We start from the raw sequence: 20,689 nt of genomic DNA, 5'->3' as shown, positions 1-20,689 counted from the left end.
AGATTATCGAGATAGCATGTCAATTTTTAGGATCATTATTTGGTATCTTTTGCAAATTGTGTTCTTTTTTCCATCTAAGAATTTTACAAATATGGTTTTCTAGTTTTGCTTGTGTTAAACATAAAATTGTTACTCAAGTGTTACTTTTCTTATTGGCTGAGTAACAAGGATATTCATTGATCATGAAATTATATGCATGCCAATATTTAAAGTGAAAAAGATCTCAAATCAAGAAAAAAATGTAAGGATATCATATGATGTTAAAGTTTATGATTCTTGTCTTGAATTGAGCATCACCTTATAGACAAATCGTCCATGCAAGAATTATTCATACATGTTAATTTGGTCACAAATTTTACTAACTGACAAATTATTTCTTACAACTCACAACAATCACTAGTGACAACAATGGAGGATCCTTGTTGACATTCAAAAGTGCCAAAACAGAGATAATAATAGATAATCCAAGTTGAATTTGAAGTTTTCATTGTTTATGTTTAGTGAGATTTGGAATTAGACCAAATTTCTAAGATTTGAACTTGGACATGTAAGTTAGATAAATTATGATTTGCTTTTTTTTATTTTATGTTGAACAAATCTTAAGAGATGATAGGAGTCTCTGATATTACAATTTTGTTTTGGAATGAAGTTTCAATAAATTAAAAAAAAAAGTGTTTATAAATTACACTGACATTAGAATGGATTTGGACTTTGTAGCATAGCATGTTAGTATCAATTTTGCAGATTTTCATTTATCAGTAGAGACTGAATATAGTTGATATAGAAAATACTGTATAAATCAGATCTTTACAGCATCATATCTTGTGTATATATCGTGTTGAAATATCTACATGAATCGACGTATGACCCAATTAGTCAATAAACTAATTTCTTTCAAAATAAAAAAAGAAGCATAAGAACTGGTCAACTAGATTGATGTTTCAGATAACTGTTTTTGTGCAGAGTAAAATATGTAAGTAGCAGATAGTTTTGACATGGTGCTACAAAATTATGAATCAATTATGCAGAGTAGATCACAGTTATCTCTTAATGGCAATGGAAAAACTTTCAATCAATCATAGCTAAAATTCTTTTAATATCAGTCAAAGTAATTTTTCATTTATCCAACATAATTGTGATCAATATCAACAAAAAAAATATTCTCACTTGATATCAATTGAGAAAAACCCTTATCGGTATTAAATAAAAAAATATTAAAAAAATTGACTGAAAAATAACTGGGACAAGTTGAAAAACACCACCAAATAATAATTATAATATAAAAATTACAATTCAACAAATTTGAATTGATCTATCCTAACAAAAAACTTGTAAAATAAAACAATTGAAATTTAATACATTTTAATTTCGATAAAATTGTGAAAGTTTCTATTCATAGGCATGCTAAATGTATGCCATTGAGATCAAGTTGTGAAAACTGAGTTAAATGACTTCAGCCTATCGCTTGAGATTGATACTGTCTAGAGTTAACATATTTTTCTTTATGCCATGGCAGCAATCTCACAGAAAATAAATTTAAAAACTCAAGAAGTCTAAAAGAATAAAAGCTTGAGGCAAAACAACACCATTCATATCCCTTCACAATTGTGAGGAGGCAGTATCAATGGAGATTATGAGACCATCAATGGAGAGATTATGTTATACAGCTGTAGTCCTTAATAGTCTACCTTTTAGATCTGCTTAATTTAAAAACAGACAATTCAAGCCTGATAAAATAGAGTCAAGCAGACCACACTTCCAACAAAAACCCACATACGGAAAAAAGAAAATAAAAAAATACAGGACTATTGCCGAATTGTGAAGTCTGCACTTGGTCATATGCTGTGTTCATGCTTGGCACAACACAGAGGGAACGCTCTAAGATAGCTGTTATGACTCTAGCTGTATCAATGTTGCTTAGAAACAAATTTTTATTCTTTTGAAATCATCAGCTCATGTTATTTACCATTCAGTCCTTCCACCGCGGCTGCTCCCCACCCCTCTTCACTTTTTTACCTTTTTCCATCCAAGATAACTTGCAACCAAATCAAGAACAATGGATATTTGGAGCAATCTTGACTTGCAAAAAGAAAATTTTAAATATCTAACACGTTGTCATGATCTTCTAGGATGTCCTTGTGTACATGCATGCATGATGTGCTGCAGTATTTGTAATTATACCGGTGGAAGGGAACTTTACCAGCAAGTGATGAATTACAACAGGAACAGTAAATGTCACCGGCTAATCCACTTTTTGGCTCTGACATGCTAGGTGCACCGGTCGTACTGTTAGCTTGAATTTTGAGAGCAGCTATTCTCCTCTCAGCAGCAGCTGCTCGCTTTTCTCTTTCGGCAGCCTGTGCCATTCTTATTTGGTCCTGTTTTCAAAAAATAAAAATATTAAGCAACCCATTTCCAATTAGAAGTTAAGAGTGGAAATTATTCAGATGGAAGGGTAACATAATCTCATAAATGCGTAGCATGATTTCAACACATCATTAAGGTTACAAAAGACATGGCCCCTAAGATTTTCGGCTAGCAAACATCATCAAAATTAAGTATCTAACCTCTTTGGATAATTGCACGCCACTTTTTAGTTGAGATTGTCCCTTTATCGATGTTGAAGTAGTTACTAGCTTCTCTACAGTTTTGGAATCATTCTTTGGCAAGGTGGCTTCAACCTGAACACCACGTTCAAGATTCCTCAGAATAATTATTTTTACCACAAGAATGATGGATAATGAGTAAAAGAGTGTGTGTGTGTGTGAGTGTGTGCTGGTAAATGAGAAATATGGAAAATCAAAGCAGCTTATGAATGAAAATTCTTCAGAGTATTTCCCTAGGACTGAAACCACAAACAACAGAGTAAAGCACAACAATAGAACTCACAAATTGGTGAAGTATATACAAGTTTCCCTTTCATTTTCATAATTCACAGAAAGTTCATTTGTTTATGCATACTTGCCAAAGACTAAATCATCACAAGCTAATTGCATTGCGTTTGGTAGTCAATGGTGGAAAGACAAAATAAGGGAATGTTAATCAAAGGATCAGGTACTATTTTCACTCTAAACAAATATTTCAACACTACCAAGTTGTCTCTAAAATATTTAGGGTAAACACTATCAAAATGAAATTACGATGATTTAGGTCTGTATATGTAATGAACTATCAATTAAATAACGATTTATAAACCAAGGTGAAATGCTTTCAGAAACATGTCTCAAAAATTAAGGTGATCATAAAAGATGAGACAGAAACGAACCTGAGCCTTCTTTTCTTTTGCTTTACGCAATTTCTTTAATTCCTTTGCTCTTGCTTTTCTCTTAGCATCTTTTTCGGCCTGTACTACCATAAAAAGAGGTAATCATTACTTTAATCATAGAGAAAACAAAGTGGATTATACAAAAATGTAACTTTGATTTTAAATCAGTATTCAAAACTTGTTTTGACATGTAGCAGAATCACCTGCTTAGCAGCTTGTGATTCTTCCATTTCTTTGGTCAATGCACTGGGCACTTTTGCAGCATGCCAATCCCATTTGTCAAGATTTGATGCCATAAATCTTCTGAAATCATTCCTCGTTTCTTTGTCATGTGCCAACATATATGGGGTCCGCCCCCTTTCATCTTTGGCACAAGGATCCAAGCCCTGTTCCAGGAGCTCCAAAACCTTTACAGAGTCACCAGATTTGGCTGCTTCATGTAAAGGAGTTGATTTACCAGATTGCTCATTCTCACTTTCTCCATTACTCAAAACGGAGAGTGCATCATTTTGTTTACTTGAACAAGCTTCAGCTTTATCTTTGTCATCCAACACAGCCCCATTACATTGGTCAGAGGTTGGACTGCTATTTATTTTAGAAATGTGAACTGATACCAAATCCTCTTGTTTGCTTTGTAAAACTTCCTTCTCATCAGCTTCGTAGGTTACCTGGGTCAACTGACTATATACACGCTTTGCTTCCCTTAAAGTAGGCCTCCGAACAGTCAAAGCAATGTTTCTAATAGCACACTGCTGATTGCCAAAATACGATCTTTCTCCATCATAAAGCAGTTGACGACTACTTGAAGGTGCATGTATATACACGCAATTGGAGGCATCAAAATAAGGTTTCCAAGCAGTAAAGAGCTCATGCACTTCCTAAAATAGTGGCATGCCAATAATCAGTCCAGATTTAAAATTCGGAGGTGCATACAAACAAAGAAAGCAATAAGTATGAAAGGTTTTCTGCATATCCCCGTGCATGTTTGAAAACGAATAACTATAAGTAAAATTGGAAGAGGAATCATTGTAACAGTCAATTTGTCAAAATTCATGATCAATTATAAGGATACATTTGATTTAAGAAAATGTTAGCTATTCTTCTTTCCTGCTTTCACAAATAATTAAAAAAATGAATACTCATTTTTGTTTTATTTCCTACTTTAAAAGATTCATACAGAAAATGGCAAAAACAATATTTTGTTGCTTTCACTATTTCTGAAAAGTGGAAACAAGGTTATATATTTTTGTAATTATTTTTTAAGAAATAAAATGTTTTCTCAAACCAAATAGAATTCTAAATTTTTTTACAAACCAGGCTCTGTAGCCGTCACCATAATTATACATAATTGAGAGAAGGCAAACTGTGATTTAGTACGAGAAAATTTTAATATAAATAGGGGGCATGCATTCCCAAAAACATTTTCAAGTAATTATAATTTAAAATTCCCACTTCTCACACTCTGAAATGAATTAAGAAAATAGCATCTTTTTGTCACATTATTCCAAAACTATAAATAGGTTTCTCTGCCAGTTGATTTCAGAACACAAAAATGCAGAACAATTGACTAGCATGTAAATAAACAATTAGCAAGAAAAACAATATAGCTTTGACTTGAACACCTTCTTTAATGCGAGTTCATTATAACGACGAAGTGAGGCCCCAGCAGAATGAATACCCCCGCCAGAAGCATCTTTTGATGATTGTTTTTTTCCTGCCTTGGCCCTTACAACATATCTGTACAACAGTAACAAGAGCTTAAGAATAAAAAAAAATTCAAAAATCCAACTACAACTACAGCTTTTATAGCAAATAGAACTAGCAATCATAAAAGTGGATAAGAAAATAGTGAATGGGTATTTGGTCAACAATTGAGAAGTACAATGTATGATTTACTGCCTTAGGAAATAAAACAAGGGAAAGGAAATAAAAAGAACTGCTGAAAATGTTAACCAAACAGTATAACATTTCATACGTTCCTGCCAAAACTAAGTTAAACAGACTACAAAAAGAACATACATACATTTCCATTCAGATAGAACGTATTGCACCTAATCACTTGTTTATCTATTCCTCGTAATAATAGATAGCTAAGACAATAATAACTGAAGGTGATGCATTATGAATTTTGAACTAATTCTTATTCTAGAAGCAAATTAAAAAGTCATCTGCATAAATCCATAATTGAGCTTTAAATATATGTAATACTCCCACTTATTAAACGAATGACTTACAATGAAAAAGAAAACCACAAGAGTGTTGGAGTATGCCTATACACATGCGATGGTGTCTAAAATAAGCTAAAAGGGCTCAGCTGCAGTGTCAACAGTAGCTAATCTATACTATATACTCTAATGCAAGGGGTGTTGCACATACAAGTTAACACAAGCTTTACAAGATAGGCTTTGAACATTAAATATCAGGAAAGAAGCATAAAGATTTGATAGTAAATGATCGTGCTTGACTCATCCAGGTAAAAAAAATCAATTGTGGGTGAACAGGAGCAAAATTGATCGCATGCGCTAACACAATACTTCCAACAGACAAGACCCCCAACAGGAGAATAATTGACAAAGATACATGCTTCATTGATGTTCTAATATTAGTCTTTGTACACGATTTAGTGGTGTATGCATTTGCATTATGCATATATTGCTATTCTCCCTCCACACAGTTTGCCCAAATGAAACTTCAATCATATTCATCTTTTATTCAATCATACTAAGAAATGGTATAACAAATTTCCATTGTTAGGAAGCAAGAATCACGTTCTAACCTGTGAAATGTCTTGTGAGCCACAACAGCATCACCATCAAAGACACAACCTGCAAAGTGCCCACCAGATGCAAGCAGAACAATCCTCAACTGAGTATTGTTTCTGGGCTCAGCAGTCAGAGATTTCAACTTCTGAACAACTTCATTCTCTGCCTTTTCATCAGCATACAGTACATTTTCAGTCACATTCATAATCAAGCACTTCCAGACAGAAACTCTCTGCCCTGTCGGAAGAAGAAAAAAGAGTTTCTGTTTAAAATTTTCACTCGATTTGACATTCAGTACAATTTGACTTTGTGACTCAGTTTCACTATCATCATCGCTTTCTGATCCCGAGATACTGGACACATCATAGTCTTTGACAAATTCAGATGTCAGCACCTCAAAATCTTCTTCCTTCACAATATTCTTCCCCGCAATCGTCAGCTTCACCTATAATCAATACAACCCCGTAACATTAACAATTACACTAGAATACACACTCACATCCCCAAACCACAACGCACATTGTCCCAAAAAACAAAAGCGGTAGCTCTTCAAAGCAAATTGGGCATTCTAAACTTGACATAATATCACCGTAAACGGGACAACTCTGAAAGTTTGTTTTTTTTTTTAAATAAGGATAAAACAAATATTTGCGATTTCAAAATTTTCATTTTTAAGAGTCTAATTTTCACGCACTATCACTGTAAAGGGTTTTTACATTCTCAACTAACCAGAAATCAATCTATAACAATTTCTAGTATCTACGATAACCCTCAAAAAATTCATCACACAAGCTAATTAGTTTACAATATATTGTACTAGAATTAAATTCTCGTTTTAAATGCAATTTTAAATGCAACAATAGACATTCTAAATTTTACAAAAAACCACTGAAAGGGGCTATTCTGGATAGATTGAGCCTTACGTTGAACCGATGAATGTCGGATTTGAAATGGGCACGCTGGTCTTTGAGGGAATCGAATTGCGTTCTGCAGGTGTTGCAGGTCAACCTAGGCGCGGAAACGACAGCGTTTCGAGAGTCATCAAGAAAAACGACGTTGTTTGAGGAGGATTCAAGGGTTTGGGTTTGGCCTGCGGTGTGGTGATCGGAAACGGAAGAGTGAGGGGAAGGGAGAAGGCGGGAAGAGTCGAAGAAATTCGACGGAACATCGAAGATGGAACGGTGTCGTTTATCCTGAGACGACGTCGTCATGGTGGACTTTGCTGCAGCAAGATGAGTAGCCATAGTTGTAAGGGATAATAGCAAAAGCCTCCCCAATGAAACTGAATAAATAAATAAATAGTTAAAACCTAATTTTATACTTTTCTTCTCCACTTAGTTAAAACCTAATTGTATAATCTTATATATATATATATATATATATATATATATATTTTATTTTTTATTTTTATTTTATTTTTTTTATTTATTTTTTTTTCTTACTGAAAAAGAGCTTTTGTAGGTGAAAGAATGTGTTTCTTCTTGGAATCACACTTACGACTTCTTCATATGATGGATAAAGTTTGTCGAAAAACAATGAAGTGAAATCTACTTGAAAAGATCAATTAAAATTGAGTATGAGAATTTGAGTGTGATTCATATGTATTTATAGATTTTTTTGATTTTTTTTAATTTGTATTGAGATATTCAAAACATATTTAAGATAAATAAAATATAAGATTGATTATTGAATATTTTGATTGGATTGAATTGTATTTTATTATAATATTTTATATTATTATCTGTGTTCTCATGTATATTATTTTAAAATTGAGATTTTTTTAATACGTGATAGCCTTTTATGTTGTTTTAGATTGATAAAGATTGAACTGAAATATTAAAATGATATGGAAAAATTGATATAGAGTAAAATAATTCCAATAAAATAAATATTTTATTTTTTTATTTAATTATGTTGTAATAGTGGAAAAATCAATTTATTATTTAAATTATGAATATAATGGGTTGGATTCAATTCAGGTTAAGTCGAATTAGGTCTAAATAGTTTGTATTAATTCAAGTTAAGTCGAGTTAGACCCAAATAGGTTCTATTAGGTCATGTCCAAATCATTATAGGTTGGTTCCATATTAGGTTGAAGGTTGCTTCTTCCTACACCCCATTTGCTCTTCAGGCACCCCCATAAATTTTAAAATTTCATAATTATTCTTCAGTACAAAGTTAACAAAAAATCATAATCATGGTTTAATTGTGTTTTGGATTGGGTAATTCGATGCATTTACGAATTAGATTATCCAAAAAGGTGTGGATCCATAATGAAGTGAAAATATTGATGGATTACTTTCAAATTATGTAATCTGAAATGTTGTCATTGATATAGAATAATATTTTCTCTTTATTTATAAGAACTCAAAAGATAAGAAAGAAAAAACTTTTACCAAGATAAAATAAAAATTAGTTATTGAATGACTTGTGGATTTTGAAGGGAAATTGTATGCAGTTTTTTATTTGCATAATTGTGTGAAAGAAGAGAGGGGATGATCCATTCCGGAAGAGAAATTGTATGCAACACATGTTAGGGGTGTTGTGGTTGAGAGCATAGAGTAGAGAGAGTAAGGTGAAAAGTATTTAGGGTTTTGGGTTTTAAATTAGCTACTAAAGGGCAAAGTATTAATTTTCTATTTACTATGGGGTGTTTGAATAACACATATGAATGTAGTAGGAAGCAACCTAGGTCGAATAGGAGTTAGTTTTTACCCATGTCAAGATCGAACTAAGTCGGCTTGAACTCAAGTTAGTTTGGGTTGAGCCCATACTATTTCACGTTAAGTTGGTCGTATCTAACCCTTATTGAGATTAATTGAACTAGGTGAAACTAAAATTGACATAGATGTGTTAGGTCAAATCGAGATAAGATGAGTTGACCCAAAACAATGTCAAACTAAATTGACATAGATGTTCAACTAAGTTGTGTTAGGGCCAGATCAAGTTGAATCCAAGTTAAGAAAGATTTAATCCAATTTAACTTAAGTCGTGCAAAATAAGATTGTATCAAGTTATGCCTACACAAACTAGGTTAAGCTAACCTTGCAACTAAGCTGTAAGTAGTAAATTTTAAAGATAAATATATAATTAATGTAAAATATTTAAAAATCAATTTATAGTTTAAAATATTTAAAAATTAATTAAAGTCTTATTTAACCCAAGTTAATAAAAGAAGATTTGATTCAGAAGGTAGTTAAGGTTGACTATTAACTGGGTCAAATTTATAGCTCTAATAATGCATTTATGATTCCAAGCACGCACATTAGTCCTTATAAACAATATATTAATAGATTACGTTTCGAATGAGTAAATAAAAGAAAGAGCTGGTTGGAATGAATCATTAGAAATATGAGACAAGAATTTCCAGGAGAATTATTAATTTTTTTTTTCACTCACAATAATTTCAAGGAGATTGGTTATGAAAGATGAGATCCGAGTGTTGTATAAAAGTTCATCTGTAAAACAATTTCTATTTTATCTCAATAAGTCAATAGATTAAAAAGTAATAATATAAATATAAAAAAATATGAAATAATACTTCTTTGGATAAAGATATTAACTAGAGTTATTATTAATATAAAAAAATATAGTTATTAATATATGATAAGTGGAAAGGGATTTATTGAAAAGGTAATTTATAATATTATCAACTTAATTGATATTTAAATATTTTTAAAATACAAAAGAGTGAATAATTTCAATATTTGTCGTGTCATAGAAATCTCTAACAAATACCCAAAAGTCAGAATGAAAATCTCTCTGTCTATTGATATTGTAAGTGCAATGAAAGTACATTCTTCTGATTTTCTTGTTGGTAAGAGGATTATGTTTAACCATTTTCTTACCCTAAGCTAATTCATTACTTAACTAAACCCTAATTAACTGCATTTGGCATTCATTAAATTATAAAACACCCCATGTTTGTGTTAACTAATTTCTCAACAACCTTGTATCAAAATAGTACCAACAGAATCAAGGAACTGAATGAGCGCGTTATTAACTGCAAACGCCTCGCGCGTCACCTACATCGTTAAACCCTTTAATTTAACAGTTAAAAATGTTGTTGGAAATTGAAAAAACAATTCGCCGCACAGTCCTCAGAACTAGATCTGAGTGCTGTTTTTTTTTTCATCATGAAAAAAATATTAAAATGAGATGGTCCTCACGAAAAGAAACACGTAGGACCCAGTCGCATTCCTCCACGTGGCCTCCCTCACCTGTACCACTAATCGGACGCCAGAGATAACCCATTTCACATAATACTATACAGAAAGTGGCACACCAGATACAACCACCACAATCTTCCATAAATAACCCAAAAATTAAATTAAATAAAAAAAAGCTAAAATAGAATACAGCACTACGACGTCGTACATCACCACATGCCTAATTTAATTTATAAGAAAATAAATAAATAAACCAAACACCCCAGTCCAATCATATTCCGGGAAAAAAAGGCAAAAACTCGAACACTTACAAAACAAAGCTATTAAAATTACATAAAAGTAGTGGAAATCAACAAAGCCGACAAAGCAGTCACTGTAACAGTGAGAACCGCAGAAGCTTTCACGTGAACACCGTCATTCTTGCCGGGGGAGGTGCTCCGCTCAGCCGCCGATGACGGGGCGTCCGCCGGTGCGCCAGCTGGAGTCTCTCCTGCAGGAGCCGGAGGAGATGCTGGAAGCGGCGAAGGCGCTTCCGCAGGAGTTGGCCCCGGAGATGGAGAAGGCGCGCTGGCCGGTTCCGGCGCCGGAGCAGGCGACGGCGACTTCGCGAAGAGCTCCGGCGGAAGGAGAACGCTGTCGACGGAGTAAATCGAGAGCGGAGTGGAATCTAGGATAGTGTCGGCGATTCTGGAGGAGTCGACGCCGGTGTGGATCGTTAGAGAGTCGCCGGCGGTGGACACGGTGAAGTCGTATTTTCCGGCGCCGTTGGAGGCTAACGTGTTGATAGCGTCTTTCGTGGTTTTGAGAGATCCAACAGGAAGGTACTTGGGAGTGGCGTGGTACTGTAAGAGCGAGACTACTTCGGCGTTGGTGAGCTTGCTCAAATCAGGTACGCCACGCGCCTTGAAGGCTTCATCATTAGGTGCGAAAATAGTCAAACCTTTATCCGCCGTTGACTGAAACGTTTTAATGAGTCCGTTAGTGGAGATGAGTGAGGCGAAAGTTTTGCATCCGGCTTTCTCAATGAGAGCCGTTATGTTAAGGTTGGCTGACGGCGGAGGAGCTGCGAGTATCCCCGGCGCGATAATCGGCGCGCTGATTTCGATGACGGAGATGTTGTAGGGGATTTGTTTGACCGATTTGGTGTAGGTGGAGTCGAGCTTGGAGCCGGAAGCTGCGGAGCCGAAGCCGACTTTGCCGCCTTTGAGATCAGTGATGTTGACGGATCCGACGTTGCCGTTGGCAGTGCCAGTGGTTTGGTAGAGTGTGGTGGAAAGCGTAGTGCCGTTGGTGATTTGGTGGAGTTTGTTGTTGTCGAAGTAGTCGAGGAGAATGTGGAGGCTGAGGAGGTTTTTGACGACGGAGAGGGGGTGCTTGTCGGCGACGGCGGAGAATGCGGCGTTGTTGAGGACGAGCACGGTGATTGTCTGACGCGTGTTGATTTCGTCGGCGAGCCTGGTTTGGGAGAGGAAGTTGTTGAAGTCGCTGTACTGCGGATCGGCGGCTAGAATGTCGGTGATGTTGTGGGCGGAGACGACGGCGAGGAAGGAGAGGAGGAGGAGGAGGGGAAGGTGAGACTGAGCAGCCATGTTAGAGAGAGGAGAGTGTGGAAGTGTGGAAGTGGAAGTGAGGAGTGGGAAGAGCAGTTAAAAGATGGCATGGGCACGCACTGAGAGTGGTTTGGTTAGGTTAACCATGGTTAAGGATTTAAGGACAAAAGAAAACAGTGTAGTCAAAAAGACAACATTTTATAAATAAAATAAAAAAAAGTCAAATATGTAATTGCATTTTAATTATTTTTCAAATAAAAATACTTTTACATTCTTATGCCTTTAATCTAATAGATAGAAATACAGAAAAATAATATACATTTCATACGAAAGTGTATATATATATCAACACTTTAAAATTATATAGCTTTTACTTGATAGATATTTCACATATGGATATATTCCTTTTTTTTAATGTATTCAATGTATCCATTGCATTGTTGTAAACTTTTATGTAACAAATATTTTATTTTCATAAAATAATTTTCCACTTTAGTTGCTTAAACTTAGTGTTTTTTATACCGTGCTTAAAGTTAGTATTAAGACTAATATTAATTAGGAATACTTTCGAAACATCTTATAATTATTTTAGAAAACATATGTTTACTATGAAAACAAAATTTTAACATATTAACTATACTTAAATTTTAGTTAATATTTTGATAAATTAAAAATATATTAAAGCATCATTTTATGGCCTTAGATGTGACTACTTATTGTGTAATTATTAAATGCAAGTTTGCTTGAGAATCTATACTCTTTTTTTATTAAGAGTATATTTGAAAATTGTTTTGAGCTAATTTCAAGTTTTTTGTAATGAGTTGAAAAGTCTGTTGTTTATATTAATAGTCTTTTGTAAAAAAAATTTAAAATAATTTGTTAATTTTTTATAGAACATTTTTTTAACTTCATTTAGCATTTTTTATGTATACTAATACATAATGACATTTAAAAAATCTTTATGATATTGTTATACTAATGAACATAAAGTATGACATATACTAAACCAACGTTAATTTTATTTTAAATTTGATTGGAAATATTATAAGATATGGTATATATTACTAATAGTAGGATAGATAATATACAAAGAATATAATAATTAAATCTGTTTTAGAAAAGAGTTCGTAATTAATTTGAAAACTAAAATTACAATTACAATTTTATCAATGATAAAAAAAAATTTATGTAAGCATATTATATAGAAGCACGTTTATATTTTAATAATTATTAAATGATATGATTTTCCTTTATATTTTAATATTTAATTTAACAACTTTCAGTTCTAAACTAACTTAACATTCATTAGTTAAACACATTTTTGGTGGTGAGTAACTTGATTCTATAAAACGACAACAGAACGTTATTATTATTTACATTTTAAACACCAATTGAACAAATTGCCTTTTTAACTTTTAATCTATTAATCTCTGATTAATTATGTTAAGTTCACTATATTTTGTGTATCATCAACAATTATCTTGGTATAATGATGTGTAACTTGAACTGTTTAGTTTGTTATCTGTAAAAAGATTTTATCTTTTAATTGTTTTTATATTTTATTTTTATATTAATATTTAATTTTATTATTGTATTATTAAAATTGCGTTATTTTTTAATTTTTTAAAAACATATTAAAATAATTATTAGAATTTTTGAAAGTAGAATTTTTTTTTAATTTAATTTTCGAAAATATATCTTTATTTATTCAATTTTTACCATGTTATTGATTCCTAATTTAAATTTTTGAATTTTTTGGATTAGATTTTATCACTATTCTTTTTCCCTATGTTATTTCTCACCGCTTTATCTTTCTTTTCGTTTAAATCTATTGAAATCCAATAACACTATTCTCATGTTTTATGTATCTCTCATAGGTAGTCTTTCATTCCACACATTTCTTTCTTTGTCCCAACATATTAATACATATACACATAAATTTATATTTCATTTAAATAAATATAAATATACATATAATAATAATAAAAATAAAAAATACAAATAGTTTGTGTTCCCGTGTTCCCATTAGTATAATATAATTACACTAATTCATTACAAATTTAAAATTAAATTCTACAAAATATAATTCTATAGTCAAAATATAAGTTATAACTAAACAACACAAGATTAATCTAAAAAAATTAATAATATTTCCAAAACCTGGCCATATACAATTCAATTCAAGATATGTTTATAAATTTTTTAACTTGTTCCAAATAATATTTTTCTATAAATGATAGCACTTCATGCATTTAAAATGGATTTGTGTGTCCTCTTTGAATGCATGTAATGTTCATTGAATAACAATTAATAATGTATCTTACACTTATATTATTCATAAAGAAACTAAATATTGATGTTTTGAATTAAAAAGAATTGAATGTAATGTTTTTGGCGTATGAAGGTAAAAAGGGAAAAGGGTAGAAGATGATGGTTAAGGAAATGGTAAGAAAGTAACCATGGTTGAGTTAAGGAAGGGGCCATGTGAGGGGGGGACAGGGATGATTTGGTCACAGCTGGAAATGGAAAGAGAGGATGGTGGGATTTGTTGGCTTTGTTACCCTTATTTGTGTGAAACTACTAATCTGCCCTTGTCTCTTTCTTCTGTCTTTTTCACACTTTTTAAATTGCTTCGCTCTTATGGAACACTGTCTTGTGTGTGTTTATAACATTCTAAATTCGAAAACCACGGCATGGGTTTTTCTAACGTTACAAAACTTTTACCAATATTTTCTTTTTTTCAAACATTTTTTTAAAATTTCTATTAAATGATATTCCGGTTCTCTGTATTACATCTATTGATATTTTTTCAATGAATTTAAGATAAAAATAAATGAAAAATAAATGGAGATGTATGTTTCAACAAAATTAAAACTTTAATTTATGTCGGAGATCCCATTGATTAGAGATTATGACTTTTCATTGTATATAACTGGGTGCAAACCTCACCTCATGAGTCAGTTTTATGGGGTTGATTATACTTAAAATCAACTTTGTAATATGGTATCAGAGTCATTTCGAGTTTATCTTAACGAATGTTGATTGGACTTATCAGACCACTCGTTATCGGACCGTTATCAAACCACACATAATTTATCTTATTATTTCAATATATAATTTTTAAAAAAAATAGTCTTCTTGATGAATCAAGAGTGAACTATGAAGAATGACTAATAGTTAATACTAATAGTTAATGAAAGGAAAATAACTATTAATAATATGTTTTTATAAAAATATTAAGATTTAATTGTATATTTTATCCCTCAATTATTATTGTTTAACAAATTTAGTTATGCAGTTTATTTTGATTGTTCAAGTTTAAAAGAGGTGTCCCTTTGATAAAAGAATTTAATATGCACTAAAAAAAACAAGATTTATTGCGATATTTGTAATTTATATATCATAGTAAGTTGGTGAAAATGTGTAAATTAAAGAAATATCTTTTATGTCACTTTCAATTTGAACTAATATACATTGTTTTGTGTGTTAAATAATGTCTCTCATCTTTTCTCTACAACTTTGGCTCCTTCCTTCTTTTCTGTGTTTTTTTTGTAAAATTAGTAAAGAAATGTCATTTATTAGACATAAGTTGTACTAGACTAAACATAATAGAAGTACTCATTTAAAGAATTTATTAAAAATAGTCACATTAATTTATTGTATATCCTTTTCCATTTAATATTATATAGTCTTGGTATTATAAATTTTATATGTCTACATATTCATCACTTAAATCTATTGTATATAATTTTCTCTTCGTGTTGAACCATATTTTCTTATTCTTTCTCTTTATTATTTTTCTCTTTATTATTGTAGTGCGACCACAATAATTGTTGGCACCATAGTAGTCACTAGTGCTCACCATTGCAAAAAGTTTCGTCCCTTAAATTATAGTATGCTACAATTATTATTTAAATTGGAGTGAAGTGTAGAGTGATACCTTTACTATATTAGGAATAATGAATTTGTGTTTGTGAAGATTGGTAATACAAAATTCGTCATTTGTTTTATTTTATTCTATATGTTAAGATTTTTTAGTATATTATGATGAGGAAAGCGATGACCATCATCGTCGTATATGATGTATTTTTATTTGTGATACTCATTCGAAGAATTTCTACAACGACTCCAATGAAGAAGTTCTTGATATTGAGGATGGTTCATAAGATAATTTAGAATGAATATATATCGATCAAGAACAATGAGATTTCAATGACGAGGGATGCGGCCGCCGAGGCGGCCGACGCTCGCGTCTTCTTCTTTATCCACACAATGTTCTCAAATAATGTTTTCTGCAGTTGTTATCATATGTTTAATTGGTTATGAATGGTTGTTTTCTTATTAAAACTTTGGTAACTAATGATTAAATACCAAATTATAAACTTGTTTTTATCAATTTTTATTAATAATAAAAAATATTAGATATCAATAATCTTTTTAATTTATAAAATCATCTATACTTTAATCAAATTTTAACTAACTATTTTAGTTTTTAAAATTAATTTTTATTTAATGATTTTTAAAACATCTAATCTTCACTCAATAATTTTTTATACTTTTATCATATTTTTATTATATCAAGAGGACCATAAGTAAATTAATACAATATTTATGTTAGTTACCACAAATTCAAAAGAATCAATGTAGAAAATCATTATTATAAGAGGGATAATTAATGTTTTTAATTATTTTAAATTCTTTATGTGATACATCATTATATAAACAATTTTATCATGCAAATCAAATATGTATCTAAATAAAAAATTGATCTAAAATATATGAAAAAAATAATGTAAATTTAATAAATAAGATAATTAAATAGAGAAATGTATAATTAAAATAAATATTAATAAAAAAATTACCGAATAAATGAGAAAGTAATTTGATTTATCAAATTTTATAAATAATTAAATATATACCCAAAATATTTATTATTATTTAAAATTCAATATTAAAGTTAATTTATATAGATCTTTAATCCATAAACACATAATTTAACCAGTGATTGAATTAAATTTGAATTTAAAAATAATAATATCTCAAATGCAATCCACAAACTATATCCAATATATCCATCACACTTGTAATGATGAAACATTTAAAATTATAACAAAATCATTAATATCTGGATTGCTCAAATTATGATGATGTTTTAAGAAATTATAGAATATGCCACACACTCTTGTTCATTTATACTTATAAATATTATTTTAAATAAATTTATTTAGGTTGTAAGTAATTATTGTATTGAGATTAATCAATTAATTATATTATATAAATAAAAATATATTTAGGATTAGATCAAACTTATTAGAATAAACATGCATTAAATTTATGCTTCGACAGAGGGAAGAGGCTAAAGGAAAAAAGACAAAAGTAAAAAGATTTATTAAAAAATGCCAAACCACACACATTTAATTGTAAGAGTACTATGCACTCTTGTTATGTTTGTTTGGATTAAATTTCAATTTTTTAATACAAGTATACACACTACTCATATGTATGAAATTAATCATAATTTTTTTTATGTTTTATTAATTTGAAATACACTTTCTAACTCTTTTTATATATAATATTTATTTTAAATTTGATTATTTTTATTATTAATATAAGATTAAAGTTAAAATGATTTTCTTTGAACTACCAACTTTGAACTTTGAGTTTGCACAACATAGACATATTTGTCTCTTATGGTAAATTTCATCATTCCAATACATTCCTATTTTTGTTCTTATTATGTTACTTCATCTAGTGTCATTTGTTTATTAAACAAAATCTTTTTATAATGACGAAAGAGTTAAGATTTAAGTACAAATTTTAAAAAATTATCTATAAATTTATTATGTTAAGATTTTAAATAGGAACCGACCTCATGTTTTTTTACATAAGTTAGTCCATAATTGGTGGTATATTAAATTGAATATTTGTAATCATAATATTAATTATCATGTAACACAATAAAAATTTTCAGTGCCTAAAAATGATAATCAATTTTCTCAAATAGCCTAAGAAAATTAGTATATAAAAAAAAAGAAAAAACTAGACAAATCATGAAGATGGCATGAAAAAAGTGTGAAGTACTTAAATGGCAAGTTGTAGGCAAAATGGAATCCCATAACATGCAAACTTTTGTGTGAAAAAAATGCAAAAATCTTTTATGCATATACTTAGAAATCTGAAAGGTGAAGTTAGTAATGCCCTTATTAGGAACTACAACACATCTTCAACTTTCCAAGCTTTATATAAGTTTAAGAATAGTATTTAAAATATCCAAACACAATTAATTAATGTTTGTACCTTGAAAAAAATATGAATTATGCAGAAAAGTTTAGACACATGGGTGCAAAAGATAGCTAATAATGTTAAAATAGATGGGACCAATAATAAAGAAGAGATGATATTAATGTAAAATGGTAGAAAGTGGAATACACATCATAATGTAACCATCAAAACACTTTTGCACATGTTCTCAACATAATAACCATTATCCATTTTGCTTAATTTTCTTATTTATTTGGATGATGCTACCATAATCAAGCTCCTTTTTGGCTTCACAAAAGCTTCAATCTCTTTGTCCATGTCAATAAAATATCACATTTGATTTTTTTTTAATACTTGACAATGTTATATAAGAAAAATTCCCTGAATGCATATGGTCCCTTAGAGCTGTGGGAAAAAATGTGGTTTGTTTGCGAAGTTGATAAATTGATGAATATTAGAATCAACTTCTTCCTGGAATTCTTGTAAAAGAAAAAAATAAAAAATATTTCTTCAAAAAATGATTTTTTTTTTTATAATTTAAGTTAGCTCCTTCATTTCATAAATTGTGACAATTTCAAAAAAAGGTATTAATGGAAAAGGTTGTGAATTGTTTGAAGTATGTGATTGAAGTTAAGAAATGTTTACTCATGTTGATTAGTTTTTGCTTTAACTCAACATTTGTAAATCTCTTGTTGAAATTGGATGATATATGGCATATGCAATACACTAAGGTTAAACTATCTTCTTCTGAAGCAACTTCGAGAGATTGATTATAATGCTAATAATATTGTTGTTCCTCTATCCATAATCATGCATAGATTTGACTAAGGTGTCACATATGCTCGTAACAATTGGAAAAACCATATAATGGCTTCCTTTGCCAATGAACTCGCTCTTTTGTCAAAGGACAAAATTTAACTATTACGAAAAATCATTTAAAAGGGAAACATTTTTTAACAAATTAATTTAGTAAAAGAGCAAAACTTATATTTGTTATTGTTCCTCCACTCAGTTAGATTTCACCTTGAGATCTATGTTAATTTGTACTGTGCAAATTCTTCAAATAAAAGCTTGAATTCTAATAAAGAATAACACTTAAAGTACCTCTAAAAAACTGCATTAAATTATCTTAGAAGAGAAAATGTGATTATTTGATACCCATAAAGATGAAGAGATCAATGGTTTCAGGATCAGGGTTCTCTCCATTGACAGCGTAGTATCTACGTTGCACGGTGTCTCTATACTAGTACGATATTTGATCCCTCAACATATTGAAACTCTCCGTTTTTTGACCATAGTGGGAGTTGTCTCACCCACTATAATCAATGCACTAAATTCAATTCTTTCACATGCAATAGTCATAAGTTGACAGGTTCTCTTCCTTTGTCTTCATTCATGTATAGTGAAGGGAAGACCTTCTATTTCCAAAGTGCACCGCATGATAGCTTTAAAGTACATCTAATGTTCACTTACAAGCGTGCTTTAAAATAGTGTTGCAAGATAGTCTTTTTGTTGACCAATTTTGACCCATTGAATGAAGGAAAAAATGAAGCACATTTGTTGGCGTGAATGAGGATGAGATGCAGAGGCTCAAATGCAATTAAATAGCAACCTACACTCCTTTGCCAATGAACCTATACTTCTTTTCCAAACCACGTTGTTGCCAAACCACGCTGGAAAAAAGAGAAATCTTATTACCAACTGGACCTCTAACCTACTTGTGCCCACAATGTTGAAGGAATCCATCTTTCAATTCAATTTGTAGAGTTCTTATTGTAGTTGAGTGCTGCTAACTCACACTGATTTGTAGTTTTTATAGTACATCCTGTAAGTTCCCATCAACTACAAATTGTGTCTCGTGTATGACTTAATTTATAAAAACTTTTGTAGAATTTTTTTCTGTTTATTACCATAGTTATTTTCTATATAAGATTAGTAATATTTGATTAAGAAGATAACCTGTGAACGTTCATTTGAATTGTTTAAAGACATTGGTGTATCATATTTTTATAAAGTTTGTATGTAATAAATTTTAAAAAATTAAAATAAGTTTTAGAAACGTTAATTTGGATTGTTTAAAGAAATTAATGTATCCTATTTTTTGTAAAATTTGTATGTAATAAATTTTGAAAAATTAAAATAAGTTTTAGAAACATTAATTTGGATTGTTTAAAGATATCAGTGTATTATATTTTTGTAAAATTTATATGTAATAAATTTATAGAAAATTAAAATCAGTTTTATAAACGTTAATTACTTAATTATTTACAATTATTTAATTGTTTTAAAATAGTTATAATAGTTATACCTTAGTATAAATGATATTTTAAAAAATAAACAGATTTAAAAAATGTATTACTTGGTTTGTGATAAAAAAAATTATTAATTGAGAAAAAAATTTAATAATTTGTAATTCATTATAGTTGTTTATAATTTTGTTATTCGTGATTTGTTACGGTATTACAATAATTTATATCATTTAACTTATTTATAATATATATAATTATTTATAATTATTTAATTTTTTCAAAATAATTAGAGTACTTATACCTTTTTATACTTTAATATAAATTAAATTTAAACAATTTTAAAAAAAATCTATTACTTAGTTTGTCATGACAAAAAAATTTAATAATTTGTGATTCAGTTGTTTATTATTTATGATTTGTCACAGTAATACAA

General features: G+C 30.2%; 2 protein-coding genes across 2 annotated transcripts; both read right to left on the bottom strand.

Annotated features, from left to right (window-relative positions):
* Nucleotides 1-1,569: 1,569 nt before the first annotated feature.
* LOC137824350 (zinc finger protein-like protein) lies at nt 1,570-7,320 on the bottom strand. Its single transcript, XM_068629972.2, has 7 exons — nt 6,951-7,320; nt 6,042-6,472; nt 4,888-5,002; nt 3,469-4,143; nt 3,266-3,343; nt 2,568-2,681; nt 1,570-2,378 (listed from the first exon to the last, which is right to left on the bottom strand). The coding sequence occupies exons 1-7, from the start codon at nt 7,269-7,271 to the stop codon at nt 2,097-2,099; spliced, it is 2,016 nt and encodes a 671-aa protein (XP_068486073.2). The 5' UTR covers nt 7,272-7,320; the 3' UTR covers nt 1,570-2,096.
* A 3,012-nt stretch (nt 7,321-10,332) lies between these two features.
* FLA8 (FASCICLIN-like arabinogalactan protein 8) lies at nt 10,333-12,046 on the bottom strand. Its single transcript, XM_068629484.2, has one exon. It carries the CDS (start codon nt 11,783-11,785, stop codon nt 10,526-10,528), a length of 1,260 nt encoding a protein of 419 aa, XP_068485585.1. The 5' UTR covers nt 11,786-12,046; the 3' UTR covers nt 10,333-10,525.
* Nucleotides 12,047-20,689: the final 8,643 nt, after the last annotated feature.

Source organism: Phaseolus vulgaris, chromosome 8 (genome assembly GCF_051622355.1).
Source record: "Phaseolus vulgaris cultivar YP4 chromosome 8, ASM5162235v1, whole genome shotgun sequence".
Lineage (NCBI taxonomy): Eukaryota > Viridiplantae > Streptophyta > Magnoliopsida > Fabales > Fabaceae > Phaseolus > Phaseolus vulgaris.
Note: the sequence above shows the minus strand (reverse complement) of the source record. Positions and strands in the feature narration are given on the sequence as shown.